Source organism: Styela clava, chromosome 2 (genome assembly GCF_964204865.1).
Source record: "Styela clava chromosome 2, kaStyClav1.hap1.2, whole genome shotgun sequence".
NCBI lineage: Eukaryota > Metazoa > Chordata > Ascidiacea > Stolidobranchia > Styelidae > Styela > Styela clava.
In genome coordinates, this window is record NC_135251.1 from 24,861,778 (window position 1) to 24,880,769 (window position 18,992).

Here is an 18,992-nt window from a genome sequence, read left to right on the forward strand (position 1 = left end):
ATTTCTTTTTTCTAGATTTCATACACATATTTTCAACGTGTTTTCTGAATAAAACAAACTTTCGCCTTACTATCTGTTATTTATAGCATATTGTTAGATAGGTATTTGAAGTGGGGGGCGATACTTGACAAATTCTATAAAAGGGACGCGGCTTAAAAAGTTTGAGATCCACTGCAATAGACCATTCTCTATTTTTTACTTTTCCAATGTAATTTTAAACTGTTTTAAGGTTTGGGCATTACATGCCCTCGCACTTATTGTTGATGCTTTTGGGCCAATGTTTCGAGCTTATGTTGAACCTTCCTTGCAAGCTATACTTTCATTGCTATTATCTGTTGCCTCAAGTCATGTACAAGTACACAGATGTTTGGGAAGATGTCTCACTGCTCTTATAACTACATTGGGTCCCGAGTTACAAGGTATAGCTTGAATTGCTTTTTTCTATGACTGTGGACTGCAGGATACATGTTTGTGGGTTTTAAATATGATATTTTTCCACATAATTTTATTCCGATTTTTCTTTATTCTAGTTCTACTATTCTAGTTCGGGGACCAGTCGTATTAGCCAAGTGAATATACTCCCTGTCCATAGGTTTCAGTCCCTTTACACAACTTGATGTGAAATAGGGGAACAAAATTAGTTACCTCCATACTGGTACGCATACTTCTGAAGCGCCAGCATAAATATAGTTTTTATTGATTTTTGAATGTTTTCACATTGGCAATTGGTCTCCTTAGAGATAAGACCCTTTTTCTGAACTAGTGTCTGTAACCTTGCTTTAAGCAAATTTTTTTATGCATATGGTATGTGTTTTAGTATGATTATATGTTTCGTTTAAAATTAAACTTAATCAACAGTGTGTTTCTTATATTTCAGGGAATACTAGCTCAGTGTCATCTGCTAGGTCGTCATGTCTCACTTCTTGCTTTATAATGTCGAATCATTATGATGCCCAGGTAGGTTTATTTTTTATATGTTGTTGTTTTTAAATTTTTAGATGGTATCATTTCAATTATTGATTTATCTGATTTTGATTCATTTTTTGACTCAGAATTTTCATTTTTATTCAGGTTCAAGCAGAAGCAATCTCTTGTTTACAACAACTTCATATGTTTGCACCTAGACATGTAGAGCTTTCAACACTTGTTCCTAGATTATGTGTGAGTATTTGAGTTTTAAGTATTGCTTTTGGTGCTTCAGAAGTGTGTGTATTTATGTGGATGGAGGTAACTAATTTTGTTGGCCTACTTTACATCAAGTTATGTGAAGGCACTGAAACCTCTGGCTCACACAGACAGTCCCCGAACTCGAAAAAACTAAAATAAGGAAACACACACTACAGGAATACCTTGGTTTTTTACCATGCTTTCTAATGTCAGTATATCAGTAAAATAAGGCGAGTTTACAAAATATAAAAGGCAAGAGACGATAATATGACAAACCCAGTTGGGTATTGGAATAGTTAACCAGTTCTTCTTGGTGATGAAAATAGCTGTAACTGACCAGCTGTTGCATGAAACATTCATTATACGGTTACAAGCAGTCTAGCGAGTCTAGCAATCTCTCATAGGATTCAAACCTACTAATTGTTAAGGATAATCAGATGTAGGATGGTGTTTTCTGTTTCTCGTACATAATGCGCCAACAGTCGAGTCACCACTGTTGTTCAATATGCCATATCGTTCTTATCGAATTTTCCTCTGTACTTCAATTAGGTTACCCGTCTCTGGTTCAAATCTCATGCACCCCACCTCACCCAGGGGTGTAATAAATTGGGTAGGCAATGCCAAACCAGAAAGATTTCTGCATTTTCAAGTAGCTCCTCACATATCGTAAGATATCAGTGACTGCTTGTTTAGTTTCGGAGAAAATAGCAATGTGTCATGGTATTATTACAGGAAGATTTATCAAGTTGGCATCTGGTTCTCCGGCGATCTGCCGTATCGTGTCTTCGTCAACTCGCTCAAAAAGAATCAACAGAAGTTTGTGAAATTGCTGCGAAAACAACTGAACGTTTAGCAAAAATGACAAAGAAGCATTCGAACTATGGAGTGAAAGTTGGAGACACCGGTATGTTATGTTTATTCGCATATCACATTACTTTTTGCTTATTTGACTCCATTTTTTTTTGTTTTTGCCATTGGCTTGTGATAAATGACAAATCATGACGAGAGTATAAAATTAAAAACATTGCTTTTGTTGTGTAGTATTAGTATCTGAAATTATTATTTTTTGTGTTATTTAGTTATATCTATTCAAATTCAAAGTCTATTCTTTTTGTGGAAAATATTGATATTTGCTTGACATATTTCAGTAGGTTTTAATACGGTATTACAAAAGGCATCGTCCAACTTCACTAATTTTTAATAACTTTCATATATTCATCAAAATATACTATGAACTGCTGTTTTAGAATTATTCTTTACGTTTCGACATTAGATAGAAACCGGTAAGCGGGACTGTAGGATGCTATCAAATTTATTATCGACATAATCGGACTCGAACTTACCACACGAAAGATGGAGCCGAATTTTATTGAAGAATGTAATTTCTGATATAATTTAAAACAGGGCTGTTCGCTGCCAAACTTTCGGGATCCTTGGCTCCCTTTCAAAAACGCTTAACACTCATGGCTCCATGCTCTTCTATGAAAATATCTAGTTTTGATTTTAGCAAGCCTGTTTCCGTCAGTTATTTTATGTGTCATGAAAGCATAAGAATAAATGCATTACAATCGAAGAATTGAACAAATCAGTCAATTTACTTTAAATTAATGTAGTCATTGCAAATGGTACACATTGAAGGCCCTTTATGTCTGTCTACTCACAACCGAATCGCACCGAGGCCGAAGACCCGGTTGGGAAACCCTGAACTAGTCCAAGTCCACATAAGAAGTACTTATATCTGCTATCATATTTTTTGATTGCATTGAATAAATATTCATTTTTTTTATACAAAGGTCTGGAAGGAGCTCTGTTTGCGCTACTGGATCACGAATGTGATTCAATGATAATGTCTGATACAAGGGATACACTCAATCATATTCTACATTCTATGGCATTAGGCAGACTTGGATTCTGGTTGCCACTCTGTAAATCTGTGCTTGCTGCTTCTACAGGTAGGTGTTTTGATTTACATATGGTAATCTTACTAATAAAATTGTAGGAATGCGGGCTTGGCGTGTGGCGAATCGTGCGTTAGGAGTACACTCGCCACCGCACCTCTGATTACCCTGCGTGGCTTTGTAGGTTCGAATCCTGTGGGGGATATTTATGCATGAGAGGACTGCTGGTCTCCTCGTTGCCGTAGGGTCGTTCACGCAACTGCTGGTCGGTTACGGCCTCCTCCACCCTCAAGTCCATAAACTGGTCGGACGAGAGGCTGTGAATGAGGTCATATGATTGAGCCATCTTATCACCTTTTCTCTCCCCTAGGATAAATATGTAAATCCTATCCTATCTTAAATCCTTTTAATTTGTATAGTTTGGTATTTTAAAAACATGATTTACAAGTTTTTTTAGTTTTTTATCTTGTCAAGTAATAAGCTCACTTGCGGTGATGAGTACTGTTATAAACTGTTGATATAATCAATGCATCCATTATATTCAAAATTAAACTGAAGAAACAAGCATCAATTTGAATTATCTGAATGCATTATGTAAAACTGTTTTCAAATTTTATTTCAACTACCGGTAAACTATAAATATCCCTTGATTTGATATACACTGAAATGAAAATATGCCTCATTTGTCTTGCAATAAAATTCCCTTAAAACTTTGATATCGTAAAAAAGTATTCAATTTTGGTCTAGAAATTTGAGACATTGAAAATTTGAAAATACATATTCAAAGATCGGAACCAAGATAATAAAAAAGTGTCAGTCATTGGTTCAACAGCTTTCTTTAACACTTTCACATTTTTTTGACTTTTAGATACATCAGCATTGGGGCCCGTTGATCCTCAACAACCAGAAAATGAAGATAAAGATGATGATGATGATGTGGCAACATTCACAAAAGGAAAAAAGGAAGAAAAATCGGTTAGTTAAAATTCTATCGAAAGTCATTAAAATATATATATTACACCAGAGATACTCAATTATTCGAACTCGCAATACATAGCTCGCGTGACGTTTACACACCTACATTCCGATCAAAGCTCTGTCACTAACTAGTAAGGATCTACTATTTTCGGTACTCCGATAGTGTGTACTCACCCCCACCCCCCTTTGGAACTTTCTGGCTACGCCCTTGAGTTTGGGTACTGTATAACACTGTAATACAAAGAAAAAAATTTTTTTTAAATTTTGTGCAATGTTCAGGATTCAATTCCTCCTCGATGGTCCACACGAGTATTTGCCGTGGAATGTGTCCGGAAAATTACAACTGCTTGTCGTCAACCTGGCGCCCCTCCTGCACATTTTGATTTACAGATTGCTCGTAGTGTGGTTAGAAGTGGTGGTGAAGGTAATGATAATATCTCTTACTAGTTTAGAACCCGATTCCAATTGAATAACAGGTTCTCAAATTATTTTTGTTCAGTTAGTATCAGAATAAAATGATATTTTTAAATGGAAACAATATCGAATGAATTTCTGTGCTGCCGGTAAAGATAAAGCAATAAGCAACATTGTGCCTTAAGTTTCATGATTTAACGACCAGGTCACAGTGGCCATGTCATACTGTTACAAGGAATTTTCCAGATTTTCATCTCATATATTTTACTCATTTCAGGTGATTTTCTTGTTCTTCATTTATCTGACCTAGTCCGTATGGCATTCATGGCAGCAACTGACACAAGTGCTCAATTAAGAATGGCTGGGCTTGAAGCTTTACAGGTAACTGTGGATATTCGACTTTGTTGATTTATACAAGCAATTGATAACAAATGAATTATATTTTTTCGTTCAGGATGTTATAAAATATTTCAAAGATGTTCCAGAACCAGAGTTTCCTGGTGCTGTCATATTGGAACAATTTCAAGCAAATGTAAGTTTTTTGTATTTTTTTTCACTGAAGCTCAGTCATCTGAACTATTCGTGCTTTGTGTTTGGAATACATTCATAGATATGTTGCTCTACAGTAAGCCTAATTTTGGTTCGAGAGAATTTTGTCCTGTTATCGCAGCTTAAATACGATGGAATAACTTTAACCACTCAATGCGGATATTATTTCTGAAAAATTCTTATTAAAGGCGTAGTTCTAAAGCAAATAAAGTTTGCGTCGTCGTTAATGGCAGATCTAGCTTTGATTTTATTCATCTTCAAGCAATTGTATGGTAGACTTCATTTGAAAGTCAAAAGAAAATGTGGTGGTGTAAACATACACATTGCATTGGAAATGTCAAAACGAATGGCGCTCCACAAGTGTGTGTACCAATATGTAGGTAACTAATTTTGTTCGCCTATCTTATATCTAGTTGTGTAAAAGGACTGAAACCTATGGGCAGGGGGTATATTCACTTGGCTAAAACAGACAGTCCCCGAACTTGTAATAGAACTAAAAGAAGGAAAATCAGAATGAAATTATGGCCTAACCCTAACCTGGTACACACACTACAGGAGTACCAAACAAACTGGTTACACAGGTCTTTAGTTTAATCTAGGTTGATGAAAATTGAAATTCGACCACCAGTTTTTTAATTGATATAGCTGGATCTATGTAATATGACTGTTTATATTTGTTGTCAAGTTTATTTAGTCATATTTAATCTAGTCTGTTTTATGAATATAAAAGAACTATTCAACGTTTTATGAAATAAAATCAGGATTGGTATGTGATTTTATTGTTTTCATCACAAAATTCATGTTTTTTCATTTTGGTATCTTTTACATCCTAGGTTGGTGCAGCACTTCGTCCTGCTTTCACCCAATCTGCAGATTCATCTCATGAAGTTACAGCTCGTGCATGTGAAGTATGCAGTGCTTGGTTGGCTAGCGGAGTTGTCAGTGATCTCAATGATTTGAAGAGAGTACACTCACTTCTTGTGTCCAGTTTAGATTCAGTAAGTTCTTCCAAATATACATTATGTATATCCGGGTTTAAATGCGAGAATATACAGTAATTCATTTAAGTTGAAGATGTGAAATTGATTCCTTAATACTATGTTTATTGAACTATATGATATTCTTTATTTTAGATGACTAAACCCAGTAATTCCTCTGGACAACTGTATAGTGAAAGTGCTTCGACAATGGAAAAACTTGCAGTTTTAAAGGCCTGGGCAGAGGTATGTTGTGTCTGTTTTAGACGAGGAGTATAGGAAAGAATATTATATTTAACGAAGGGTATTATTATTGTGATCATATTTTTGATAATCCAATTTTCTGAAATAACATTTTCGATGAGAATTTTTGCTTAAAAAATACAGGGTGAATCATAAAAACAGAACCATTGAATTTCTTAGTCACTTTTACGAAATTAAAGGAGATTTAAACACTTGAACTACTGTTTGTGTATGATTATGCCCGGAAGTTTCAGTGTAGGACGCTTTCACATATGAACCTTTCTGTCATTATGGAACCCCTGATATGCTCTTCGGGATCATTACAGAACCCACATTAACAAATATTCAAAAATACCCATGAATGTATTAATAGCATGCAAGCACCCTGACTAGTTTCTTGCGGAACCTCGATTGCTCTAGAACAGGGATCTGCGGCTGCGGCCCTAAGAGAAAATTGTGCTGCCCGCGGAAATGTGCCAATTTTGAATTGTGTGCAACCCGCCGAACTAGTTTTTAATTTGGTTTAATCTGGTTTGTATGAATAATCCAAATACGTTACAATGCCCTAACAGCTAGCTTGTGCGAATCGAGAAACGTATGTCGTAAAATCAACAACCAAAATTTTTGTGCTTTAAACCAGGGGTGTGCAACCTTTTTCGCAGGCGGGCCAAATATCGATAACTGGGCAAAACCGCGGGCCGCATTTTCATTATGGATTTTTTATTAGTTGCAGGCACGAAATAGTGTATTTTTGATATTGATCTCATGGTCCTTACAGAAATGATGAGTTAAAACGCATTAATAAGTTCTTAGAACTGTAATTTAAAGATATGTATTGTTGCACCCAATTTAAACGAATTCAGTGAGAAATTTGCTGCTGGATTCTTTTCCCGACTACTTTTATCCAAATTTGCCTAAATGGAAGTGCTAGCAATTTGATGCGACGCCCATTTTAGAACAAAAATATATTACCGAAAAGTGCCATATTTGAGAGGCGCAGTTCTTACCACTTCATGGCAGCTCCTGCCACGAACGAACCGCGGCAGCTCTTGCCATGGTTTTATAGCGCTTTTCAGTATTTAGTAATCAGTATTAACAGTATATTCACAAATTAATGTATCAGATTTTAATTGATCATGCGGAATTATATCTACTTAAACCCTAACCCCAAATCCATCAAAACTGTTTCCATAAGAAAAACGTTCCAACTTTGTCAATATTCCAATATTTGTCACCATAAGGGACAGCCCTGTCTTTAAGGCCCACCTGCCGTGGTTACGGCAGCAAAATTTCACCTGCCATTGGTTTTCAATTTGCTGCCGCGGTAACGGCAGCTCGTCATTGGTTTGTGGCAGCTAAAAAGTCAGTCGCCATAGGTTTGGCCGTAGCGGCCATGTTATGGAAATACCGCCATGGTTTTGCGGCAGCTGCAGCCGCCACAAAATACCTAAAACTGCACTTGATATTTGAAGCCATGACTTTTTCAAATGTGGAAGTAACTTGATTGAGAAGTTTTCAGTAAAATGCACCAAGTTTCATTTCCATAATTTGCTGTCAAATTATTCTAGGTTCGATTTAGACAACATCAACTGATAGGCTGGAAGTCTGGAACCCAAACTCATTTAGCTATTTTATCTTTTAATATTAGAAGTTTTCAAACTGCTATTCAGTTGCCTCCGCAGGCCGCACATTTTTCCCTTGCGGGCTGCATTTGGCCCCCAGGGCCGCACTTTGCACACCCCTGCTTTAAACTACTAGAAAGCCTATGTTAAATGAAGGTGCGGCCCAGTTCTCCCAGTTATACTTCTCTATAGAAGGTTGCACACTGCTGCTCTACAATCTATTTCAAATGACCTGGGTTTTGCTTTTTCTTCTTGCCCTGTATAATGCCGTATTAAACATTATATTCCATATTTTGTTCTGTATTTGAACAGGTGTACATTGTAGCGAAGCAGCAAGCAAAGAATAGTTCGCAACGAAAAGTGAAATCTGCTCAAGAAAATAATGAGAGTTTATTAACATTAGTAGAACCTCATCTACCTATATTATCATCGTTATGGATGAAAGTGCTAAGGGATCTTGCTCTTCTAAGATTACCAAGAGAGTTTCACACTCACATGCCAAAAGAAGGTAGGTTGATTTTGTTTTGTATTTATTGGTGGCAAAGAAACAAGTCTTTTGATAATAGAATACATCGGTTAGTTAAGTAGACCAGTAAGATATACACAGCTACTCTTATTTCTCATCAGTTATGCATGATTGCAGCTTTGTTCATCATGTGGTTGTGAATTTTCTGTCTCCTTTCTGGCATGAGCTAGTTGTGTTTTCAATCTTTCTCATTTGTGCAAGAGTACGCATGTAATAGGAGTATTGCAGCGACTTCTTTATTTACTATCTCAAACCAGTGACTAACAAAAACATGACAAGAACAAAACATGTTGAGAATGACACTCATATGAGTGGTCATATGATTTGGAGTAGTGGTCAGCAAACTGTGGGTCACCGCCCATCACTTGCCTCTGATCTTTTCTATTGGATCTCCAATAAATTCAATTATGGCAGCGATAAAAAAAAGGATTTATAAATGCAACATTACATATAAATTTTTTGCCAAATGGTTTTAGTTTAAATATCAAACGATTATACATTACGTTCATTTCAACTAAACATATTAAATGTTCCTTATCAAGTATACTATGTGGTTAAATTCAAAATTTCCAACGAAATTCTTTGGCCTTGAAATTTTTTTTATTTTGCTATTTGAGCCTCACTAAGAAAAACTTCGCCGACCACTGGTTTAAAAACACATAATGATATAAAAACACATGTAGCCTACTCCACACATAATGATATAAAAACACATATACTCCACACATGTCGATTCTTTACTGCTTCCTTCATCTTCCAAGTTTATGTATCGGATATATTAAATGATCAGTCATTTCCATAGTGTCTGTGACTGCTGACAATGGCTGAATGTCACTGTAGGATTAAGCCATCTTAACTTTCCTCTATATTCACCGGAATAAACATGAAAATTCAATTTGAAAATTACTTTTCCTATATTCCCTTTATAGAAGTTACAATACATAGATTACTACCGTGTTTCCCGATAAAAATAAGACTGAGGCTGAATTTTAAAATATGATTTTGATATTAACCCTCTCCTTAAAAAAAGACCCGAATATGTTTAGCATTTTTTTTTTAAATAAAAATTGTGTTATTTATGAGAAGGATATGGGTTTACATATTTTTTTATATTTGAAAATCTAGTAATTCCCTACTTTGTTCTTTTGTTTCTAATGAATGAAATTAAAAGACATCCACCAAAAATAAGCCCAAGTGTGATTTTTCGAAAGAAAATTGAAATAATACCCTGTCTTTTTTCGGGTAAAGACGGTAGACTTATTTTGCATAGAACTTCTGTTGACAAGTAATAATGAGTATTGTAAAGGCATCATTTGAGGGCTGTTTGTATACTAAAACAATCTTTTTCATTTAGGTGGGGCATTTTTTACTCCAGAATCTATGGCAGCTGTTCGACCACATTATGCTAAGTCATGGACCCCAATCATACATGCTGCATCGGTATGGTTAAAAGCTGAAGAGTTTGTGAAAGAGAAAATACAAAACAGCGAAACGTCTTCAGATGACGAAGAAGATCAAAAAACAGATCACAACCAGAGTGTTAGTGATGAAACAAAAGCTCAAATTCATTTAATTATGGGTAAGTTGAAGTTTAAAAATTTAATTATTTAACCGGGGGCGTAGCCAGAATTTTCAAGGAGGGGGGGGGGAGGGCTCCAGATGGGAATTAAAATTCCAGTGCAATGACTTCAAAAACGGGTGCCTTGATCACGCAACTCGGTAAAATAGACTTTTTCAGCGAATATTGATTTTTTTTAAAAGCAACAACGGATGAAAACAATTGCCGGTTTTAACAAAATGTGATTGCACACATTAGTAGCGACTTTTTCAGCTTTCCAAAATATTTCAAAACGGGGGGGTTCCAACCTGCGAAACCACCCACTTGGCTATGCCCCTGTATTTCACAATTAATGTTCAAAGTTTATAGTAGTTGGACTATACTATAACACATGCCCTCTTTTTTCCAATTGAACAATGTTACATGAAGCTATCTGCCCAAACGGTAGAAAAATGACATGAGATCATCCAAATTTCCAATGATTTGAGATGGGATATATATAACGTCAACTATTTGGGCTAGTGCTCCAGTGATCATATTTAACCTCCTAGTGCTTATCATTCTTATCATGTGCAATGCTTATAGATGTTGCATCTAATAATCCCATTCTTAGGTGTATGTGTCGAAACGCTCTGTTCACCAAGAGCATCAGAAACATTGGAAGTTGTCGTTGCTTGTCTTTCTGCACTCAATGCTTTATTATCAACAAAAGTTACGAGAAATATTATTGGCAAAGATCAAGTAAGGACATATCTCTTGTTGTTTTCGGAACTTTTATGTACATTGTTTCCTTATAGCATGCTTGTTCTTTTTTTCTGAATTTACTAGCATTTACCATTACAGATTGTAATAGGCCATTCAAATTACCATAGGGACCATATAAACGCCCCTAAATAGGTACTCTCGTAGTGTGTGTACCAGATTAGGGTTAGGCCATAATTTTCCTTTTTTTTAGTTCTATCACAAGTTGGGGACTGTCTGTGTTAGCCAAGTGAATATACCCCCTCCTCATAGGTTTCAATCCCTTTATACAACTTGATGTAAAGTAGGCGAACCAAAATAGTTACCTCCAAATTGGTGCACATACTTTTGGAATGCCCATAAATGTTGGTGGATTGTACCAAGCACTTTTTTGTTTAAAAGGCACAAATTCAAATCAAGGATGAACCATAAAAGCAGAACCCATAATTTTGTTGATTGCTTAATTACGAAACAGAAGAAAATTTCTTCAACATTTGAACTCTTCAACTTCTGTTAGTGTATGATTGTACCCAAACATTTCGGTAATCAAGGACCGTTTGCGCAAAAGGGATCCTATTCGGAATATGTTTCAAACAACCTGGGAATTTGGGGGTGACCCTGTTTTGAGGATTGATGAACTCTTCATATTTACTGGATCAAACACACAGCTGGTTGTCAATTGTGTTGGAACAAATTCTCTCTCTCGGCCCGCGAATATCCTTCTACCCCCGGTCAATCGACTTTTGGAACCACTGTTACATCAGATCTCTCAGGATAAATATAAAAACTAATCTAGAACAAAGACATGGTCAACACATCCGTTAAATATTTCTAAAACACAATAGTACATGACTTATTTTATTGCAGATAATAGCAAGTAAAACTCAAATTGTTTTCTTTACAATCTGAGATTGAATAGACTTATTATGTATGATATGTTGAATGTTGTTCTAATAATAAGTTTTAATAACCTGATTTTTTTCAGATGCTTGGAATTGAATTATTAAACGTGATACATCGTTTATTACTAACAAGAGAAAATTCAACAAGTCAACATAAAGTAATGGAAGTTGCTTCTAAAATTGTACAAGCCTATAAAGAAGAGCTGTATTCTAACAAAGGTTTGTAGAAATGGGCTTACTTAATGAAACAAAGAAATTTTTTAACGATCAGCAAATTTTTTGCTGATGTCATGGAAACGAGACGAACCAATCCAAACTTCCGTGAAACGATCATGACTAGGATGACAGCATTACCATTACCCATGTGAGAAATTTCAACCAGATCGATACAGCAGTTTAGACGCTACAGCTGAACAGACAAAAGGAATGCACAGACAGAATGACTAAGGATAGGGGTCTGTTAGAGCGGAGATCCAATAACTGTTAAATAAAGCTAGGATTTTCGTTTTCCAGTCCTGCAATATCCATTGGCCATATCTGGATAATTAGATATTCTAAAAATCTGCTTTTTTATAATTCACGTCTTTTGCTCCAAACAAGACCCTGTACAAGCAGCCACTGATATCTAGCTACTATTTTAAGAAGACTGGAATCTTTTAGATTCGACGTTTTTATGCAATTTATCATACCCTGGTTGAAGTGGTGGGTTATGGAATTTAAACCCAAGATGTGTAACCTAAGATGCCAACAAAGTTAATACACAGCTAGGCTATCACCATATTTCACTTCATTGTAAAATTGAATATATCGACTATATCCTCTTTAAAGTAGAAATAAAATTTTATTTCTTGAAATCGTGATTTTACCTCGCGGAAATAGTAAATTTTTAGATAAAAAAATGAAAATCATCATTATTTCTAATATTAAGTTTTGTTCTTTCTTCATTTGTATATTATTATTTTCAGATGTTATAGAACCGACAGAGAATGCAGAAGGAGGGGTCGAAGGTCATCTTGTTCCTGGAAAATCAATTGTTTTTGCGTCATTAGAAGTTTGTATGTGTGTGTTGGTGCGACAATTTCCATCCATCAACCCTACGTTTAGGTTTGTTTTTTTCTAAAACCTAGCTTCATTGTATTTCATTAAACATAGCCACTCTTTAAAAAAAGGTTGTGCCACACTTGGCCCAAGTATGAATATTTTTGGGTATTGGCAGAATGAAACCGCGTAGAATTCAATGTGTGAAAATGTTGAAGGATCTAGTATGTGAATTTTGTCTAACAGTTCATTAGAATTCACTATGTTTGATGTGAAACAAACTAAAAGAATGTTTAATATGTGAAATGTTGATTAATTTAATATGTGAAACATCGAAACTTGAAATATTCATTAGAATTCACTGTGTGTGATGTGAAACAAACTAAAAAGAATATTCAATATGTGAAATGTTGATTAATTTGATATGTGAAACATCGAAACTCAAAATATTCATTAGAATTCTATATGTGACACACAAAACAGGTTATTAAGAATAAACATGTTAAATATTGATTGATCTAATATGTGAAATGAAATATTCATTAGAATACTATATGTGAAATGTGACATTATCAGTTTCGAATATGTGAATTTTTGAATGATTCAGTATGCAAAACGTCAAACTGTTTATTAGAATTCATAATGTGGTGTGTGAAAAAGTTGATTGAATTCAATATGTGAATTGTCAAATGATTCAGTATACAAAACGTAGAAACGTTTATTAGAATTCACAATGTGGTGTGTGAAAAAGTAACTTGATATAACTTTTAGGAACAAAAACATTCAGTCGTTCAATATTTTTTATTTCAGAAATCAAAATCCAGATAACAGTAAAGGAAGATTGATAAATGACGAAAGCTCTAAACTTGTATCAATGGCAATTGATTTGTTAGTAGAATGTCTCACTCTTTGTTCCCCTAAAGGTAAGTCCAAACATCAAGTCAATATCAAACCTTGTTCATATATAGACAGAAGACAATAGAATATTTTAACTAAATAATATGGCAATTATATTTAATTTTTTATTGGTTTCTGAATTACAAAATATGTCATATTTAATTGGTAGCTTTCCTTTTTCATTATGCAGGTGTTGCACATTGTGCTAAGCGTTAGGAATTCAAAATACCTCTGATAGCCATGAGCGAGTTTGCAGGTTCAAATCCCATCCGGGGATAATTATGTGCAGGAAGTTTGCTAGACCATTATCGCCATGGTTGTGGTTTGCCATATGTTTGAGCTGTCTTAACGGCTTCCTTCTCCTTCAGGATAAATATGTAAATCCTATTCTATCCTTGTTGAATGGCTAATTTCACTTTGAAATTTAGTGTGTTTCTTGAATTAAAGAGAATAAACACATAGGACTTGCAATAGTTGGCAAATCTAGTCTATTCGTTGGTAAATTTATTTCAGTCTTGTTGAAGCATTAACATAAATCACTCTTTTTTTACAGCAACCAGTATCGTTTTGCCAACAGTTATGGTGCTGATTACTGGTGCCTTGAAAGAATGTGTGATTTCAAATGATATCAATGAAAAAACAAATTGTCAAGCTGCCTACAACACTATCACCACAACAATACTCCGGGTACATTAAATTTTAATTTTTTTTTTCTAAAATGATATTTCAGTTTACTTCCTACTTTATTATATGATTCTTATTTATCTCTAATGCTAGATGATAAATTTTGTATCTGGCTCTCTTGTAGTAAAGGTTGCACATTCATGCTCTAACTGCTCGGCTGTGCTATTGTCATGCGCATGAAGGTCTACAAGCTGAATTCATTTTTAACCTTGTTTCAGGTGATTCGTGTCATGATCAACTTGCGATTCATGAGCAGTGAAGATTCAGAAGCGGAATGGATCAAAATATTACGAAGCTCTCTCGCTACTGTATTAGATTTTGCCAATGAAGGTTACTTTGTGAAATATTTTAAAATCAGTTAATGAAAGTTTTTCCATATGTAGAAAAATTGAAGTTTTCCAAAGATGAAACTCTCTCAATATCGGGGTTTTCTCAACCTTTATTGTCTCTCTCTTTTATATCCCTGTAAAAAAATTTAAAATAAAATTAACAATTATTTTTTTACACAGGCGATGTGAAGAAGGACATGGGTACTGTATTGATGTTCATATCTTTGTTTCTGTTATCTGCTCCAACAATCATATGTAAACACGATGAAATTTTATCCAAAATAATTGATGTTTTTGAGAAGTCTTTCGCATCTGATGATACACAGGTATTCAAGTTTATTTTTGGAATTCTTTGCATTGTTCACTTCAATTCTTTCAATTTTTAAAAAAAATTAATGAAAATTTTAAAGAAATGCATCGTCTTAGAAAATATATCGCAAGCTACATTGTATAATATCATAAATTACATACCAATGTAGAGATAATGAGAGGGATCATGAATTACTGGGTTAGCAGGAGAGTCTGTTTGTTGAACAAGTCTTTTCTGAATTACCGGTATGTGAAAATGAGTAAAGTCTCTTTTGCATTTTTCGCTCTTCCTACAAGTGTGCCTTTATTGAGAGTCTTACGCACTTCGTTTCTTGTTCAAATTTGCATTTAATTTCCCAGTAAATTACTGATTAGTATATATATGTCCCGGGAACGGTGTTTTTATTTTACATTTAAAAAAATATAAGAATTTTCTCTATATCAGATGTATCATCATAATTTTCCATTAATCCATTCATAATCTCAGTTATATTTACCTATTCAGGTATTATTTTCTAAAATAAAGAATTACGGGATTCCTAATAATGCGATGTATGTATCCTAATCGAATATAATTCAAATTAGTATTCTTCATCAATTCCAGCTACAATTGAAAGTGACTCAGATACTTCCATCCATATTTCGACTCACAGACACGGATCTAACATGGCCATTCATACATAGAATGACTCCACTGGTGGTTAACAAATTATCTCAAATAAGTGAATCATCAGACATACAACAAACTCTTGCAATTGCAATTGAATGCTTCAAAATTCTTGATTTATTGGTTATTTTGACGGAAGATGATGATCGTAAGTGTTCGTTATTTGTCTGTATTCATTGTTTTTTGAAATTCTGTGATTGTATTTGAATTAATGTTTTTATTTCCATTTTCAAAACTCAAGTGAAATACTTATTGCGTTTTAGATACCGCTAATGTTACATCATTATCTCAGTTAAGACTGTGTATGTTTGTAACAATTCAATTATACCGGTATCTTAAATATACGAAGCGGTATCGGCCCCTTGCGGGTGCTCATCTCCAGGCCTGCAAATACCCTTCTGCTTCTAATTTTGGTCCCCAATCAATCAACTTTGGGACTCGCTCGCTGCTCTAGGTGATAGAGACTGGTAAATCTACTATTCACGAAATGCAGTGTGACAGTTTTTTTATGCCATATTCAACCTATGTATCAAATTTATCAACAGGTCAGGATATGATTGATATATTCATGTCAGTTCTCGCAACATTTCTAACAACAATTGATGAAGGAGAAAAACTTTCTCAAACAAAACAGTTCAAAAGACAGCTACATGACTGTGCCCTACAATACTTGATACAGGTTAGATTGTCATCGACTTACCAGCATTCTCTACTCAAAGAAAAGTTCATATCCTAGTTTTTTTGTAATTCTAGTTGGTCTATCTGCTTTTTATGCCAGTAGAGTGTATGGCACCAAGGGGGCAAGACCCATTGAGGGGGCAGTTAATAATTCATAAATCATGATGTCATCACATGGCGTCATGAACGCTTTTTTACATTCTCGTAAAATAGTGATAAATGGAGAGTATGGCTGTATGGCTGAGGACGATATATGCCAATTATTTTTACATTTAACATATGTAAATTTTTTTCTCATATACGTCATCCGACGAATGAGGAAAGCTTATAAGACGACTTAATCCTGTAGCGAACCACAGTCACCAGTCCATGTCGGGTATAGAAATAGTTAACCAATCATTTGTTCAGATGCATAGACTTGGTGGTGGATGAAGGCGTAATTCGCCGACTGTTACCGAGGATTCCACTAAGATTCTTGTATAGAGTCCTACAGCTCCCTGGAAGGTGAATATACTCGCCAAGCTTGTCAAATATTCTTATTGCTTCACTACTCATGTTTCTCTATAGGTTGGACAAAAATATCCACAGGCGTTTCGTTCAATTCTTGATTCTCAAATGGTTGTTAAAATGAAACTGGAAGAAGCGGTAAGAGCGAATCAACTTATTACACAACGCAGACAGCAGCAGGAAATCAAACGCCAGGAACAACAGGCTGCAAGACAAGCAAAAGCTAACGCACCCCCTAGCATCAAGTTGAAGATGGATTTTTCTAATTTCGGTGGGAAATAGACATTCGTTACCCTCGATTTTTATTGCCTTGGAATCTTAGTAAAGCACCCATTTATCCGTGATTTTATTTAAAAATCTTATGCGATTGCAAATGCTGCATGGAGATGCTTGCGTGTTGTACTACATCAGTATATTTGGAAACCTCCGTTATTTGATTTTTGATAATTGTCATTTGAAATGCTTGAATCTTATTCATTGTAGTAACCACCTACGTCGTCTTTATAGACTGAAATATTCTTGGGTGAAAACAAAATACTACTTGTCTACTTTATATATATACTCATACCTGATTCTTCTGATTTTATCATTTTTATTCATAAATTAAGTATCCTGCACTTTTATTTATTTTTGTTGTTTTAGGATAGCTATTTAAATTTGATTCTAGGAAATTCTGCGCAAGAGCATTTTGCCGTAAAACAAGTATTTGTGATAAAAACAGGTTTTTGAAGTATCTTTTTATTTAACAAAGATTTTTATTTCAAAGCATACCCTAACCCTGTAAACTAACTTTTTTTATCACAAATACTTGTTTCACAGCAAAATGCTCTTGCGGCGTATTTTTCGGACACGATTTAATTTCTATATATAGGACATTGTTCCAGTATAGGCCTACTTGAAAGTTGGATGCTTTATTGCGCAAGCTCAATCTTTTGAGCGTTTTATGATATAAAATATATGTCATGGACTGATGGTAATTTATGTGTAACAGGTTCAATAACTAACTATTCATTCAAGTTACGAAAGCATCTTCAAGAATCTGTACTTTTTAATGTAATTCTCAATATCATTGTGGTTTGGTAACTCCCAGTGATGACCTTTCGGGGCAATACCATATTATGTTTTAATTCTGTAATAAATTTTATCAACTGTATGTTTATTCGTGATGAACGGTGTCGTTTTTTCGACGCTCCAAAGGTGTAAAATTGTATAAAAGGACTGAAACCTATGGACGGGGTAAATTCACTTGGCTAATGCAGCGAACTCGTAAGGAAACTAAAATAAGGAAAATTGGAATGAAATTATGGCCTGACTTGGTACACATACTTACGGCGGGAGTACCGTTTTTCCTTCGAAAATGATGTTGAAATGTTACCGAGAAAATAAGTACCTGACAGGTAAGTCGAATATTTAATTTTAGTATATTGTGCTTCAAAAAGCAAACTTCTACCAATGGGATAACGTTTTGCTGTAGCCGTTAAATTAAATTTAAACTCGTGAACAGCGCGGTACCAAACCCCGTGTAAAGATGGTGTATATTTAATCGATGGTCGCCTCACCCAACACAGGTTCTAGATGAAATAAACGCGTGTCGTGTTTGATATGCTGAGACCTTCGTGAAAACTTCCAAACGCATCTGAGATCTCAGTGATCGGAAGACGCGAATGAATTTCAACAAAGATCATTCGGCGTTTAGATGTATCGGTATCGGCCAATTCTTTTCAATATCGACGGAAGGTTGGGTATCGACATGGGTATTTGTATCGGCTAGAAATAGGCCGGTGTCTTCTGATCTGTGATGTTTTAAAAGGTAAGTCTGTAACTCTGTACGCGGATATAGGAAATATTTTTTGTTGTGGATGGATCTTGTTCGCGGCACCTATTGCCTCGTTGTCTCTGAGCCATGCACGTTCCCACCCTCGCGAGTAGAAACGTGTATTATGATCTCAAGTTTTCTGGTACCGTGGTGTTAATACAATAGTGAACTTCTTAATGTTTAAGTTATTACCAACTATACTTACCCTACTTATAACTATACAGTTTTATATGTTACGTAGATTTTACCATAATTCATACCTGTTTTAGGTATTTATCATTCAATCTATATCATCTAATTTTCTCTATTGTCGTTGGGTTGCCTATATATTTCCAATTAAAGTCTTGTCACTGAAAAAAGGTCGACACAGATATATTTCCATATAGATTTGCGAAAACTCTTGATGATTACCTGTTGCTTCCATATTCTTTCAACGAATAATTTTATGTAGCTTTTATATAACTATGTACTTTCTGCTTTTGAAGTGATATT

The 18,992-nt window shown here is 34.9% G+C and overlaps 1 protein-coding gene across 1 annotated transcript in view; it reads left to right on the forward strand.

Moving 5' to 3' along the window:
* The window catches only part of LOC120336759 (HEAT repeat-containing protein 5B-like), a 36,051-nt gene extending 18,214 nt beyond the window's left edge, over window positions 1-17,837 (forward strand). The window contains exons 20-42 of the mRNA XM_039404514.2: window positions 230-419; window positions 878-957; window positions 1,072-1,161; window positions 1,900-2,071; window positions 2,961-3,119; window positions 3,934-4,040; window positions 4,323-4,467; window positions 4,735-4,838; window positions 4,912-4,989; window positions 5,840-6,004; window positions 6,140-6,229; window positions 8,161-8,356; window positions 9,729-9,953; window positions 10,546-10,673; window positions 11,659-11,794; window positions 12,541-12,679; window positions 13,424-13,536; window positions 14,064-14,197; window positions 14,413-14,524; window positions 14,704-14,849; window positions 15,437-15,647; window positions 16,045-16,178; window positions 16,745-17,837. Coding sequence (XP_039260448.2) covers window positions 230-419; window positions 878-957; window positions 1,072-1,161; window positions 1,900-2,071; window positions 2,961-3,119; window positions 3,934-4,040; window positions 4,323-4,467; window positions 4,735-4,838; window positions 4,912-4,989; window positions 5,840-6,004; window positions 6,140-6,229; window positions 8,161-8,356; window positions 9,729-9,953; window positions 10,546-10,673; window positions 11,659-11,794; window positions 12,541-12,679; window positions 13,424-13,536; window positions 14,064-14,197; window positions 14,413-14,524; window positions 14,704-14,849; window positions 15,437-15,647; window positions 16,045-16,178; window positions 16,745-16,966 — 3,276 coding nt within the window. The 3' untranslated portion in view covers window positions 16,967-17,837. The remainder of the gene's footprint in view (window positions 1-229; window positions 420-877; window positions 958-1,071; window positions 1,162-1,899; window positions 2,072-2,960; window positions 3,120-3,933; window positions 4,041-4,322; window positions 4,468-4,734; window positions 4,839-4,911; window positions 4,990-5,839; window positions 6,005-6,139; window positions 6,230-8,160; window positions 8,357-9,728; window positions 9,954-10,545; window positions 10,674-11,658; window positions 11,795-12,540; window positions 12,680-13,423; window positions 13,537-14,063; window positions 14,198-14,412; window positions 14,525-14,703; window positions 14,850-15,436; window positions 15,648-16,044; window positions 16,179-16,744) is intronic.
* Window positions 17,838-18,992: the final 1,155 nt, after the last annotated feature.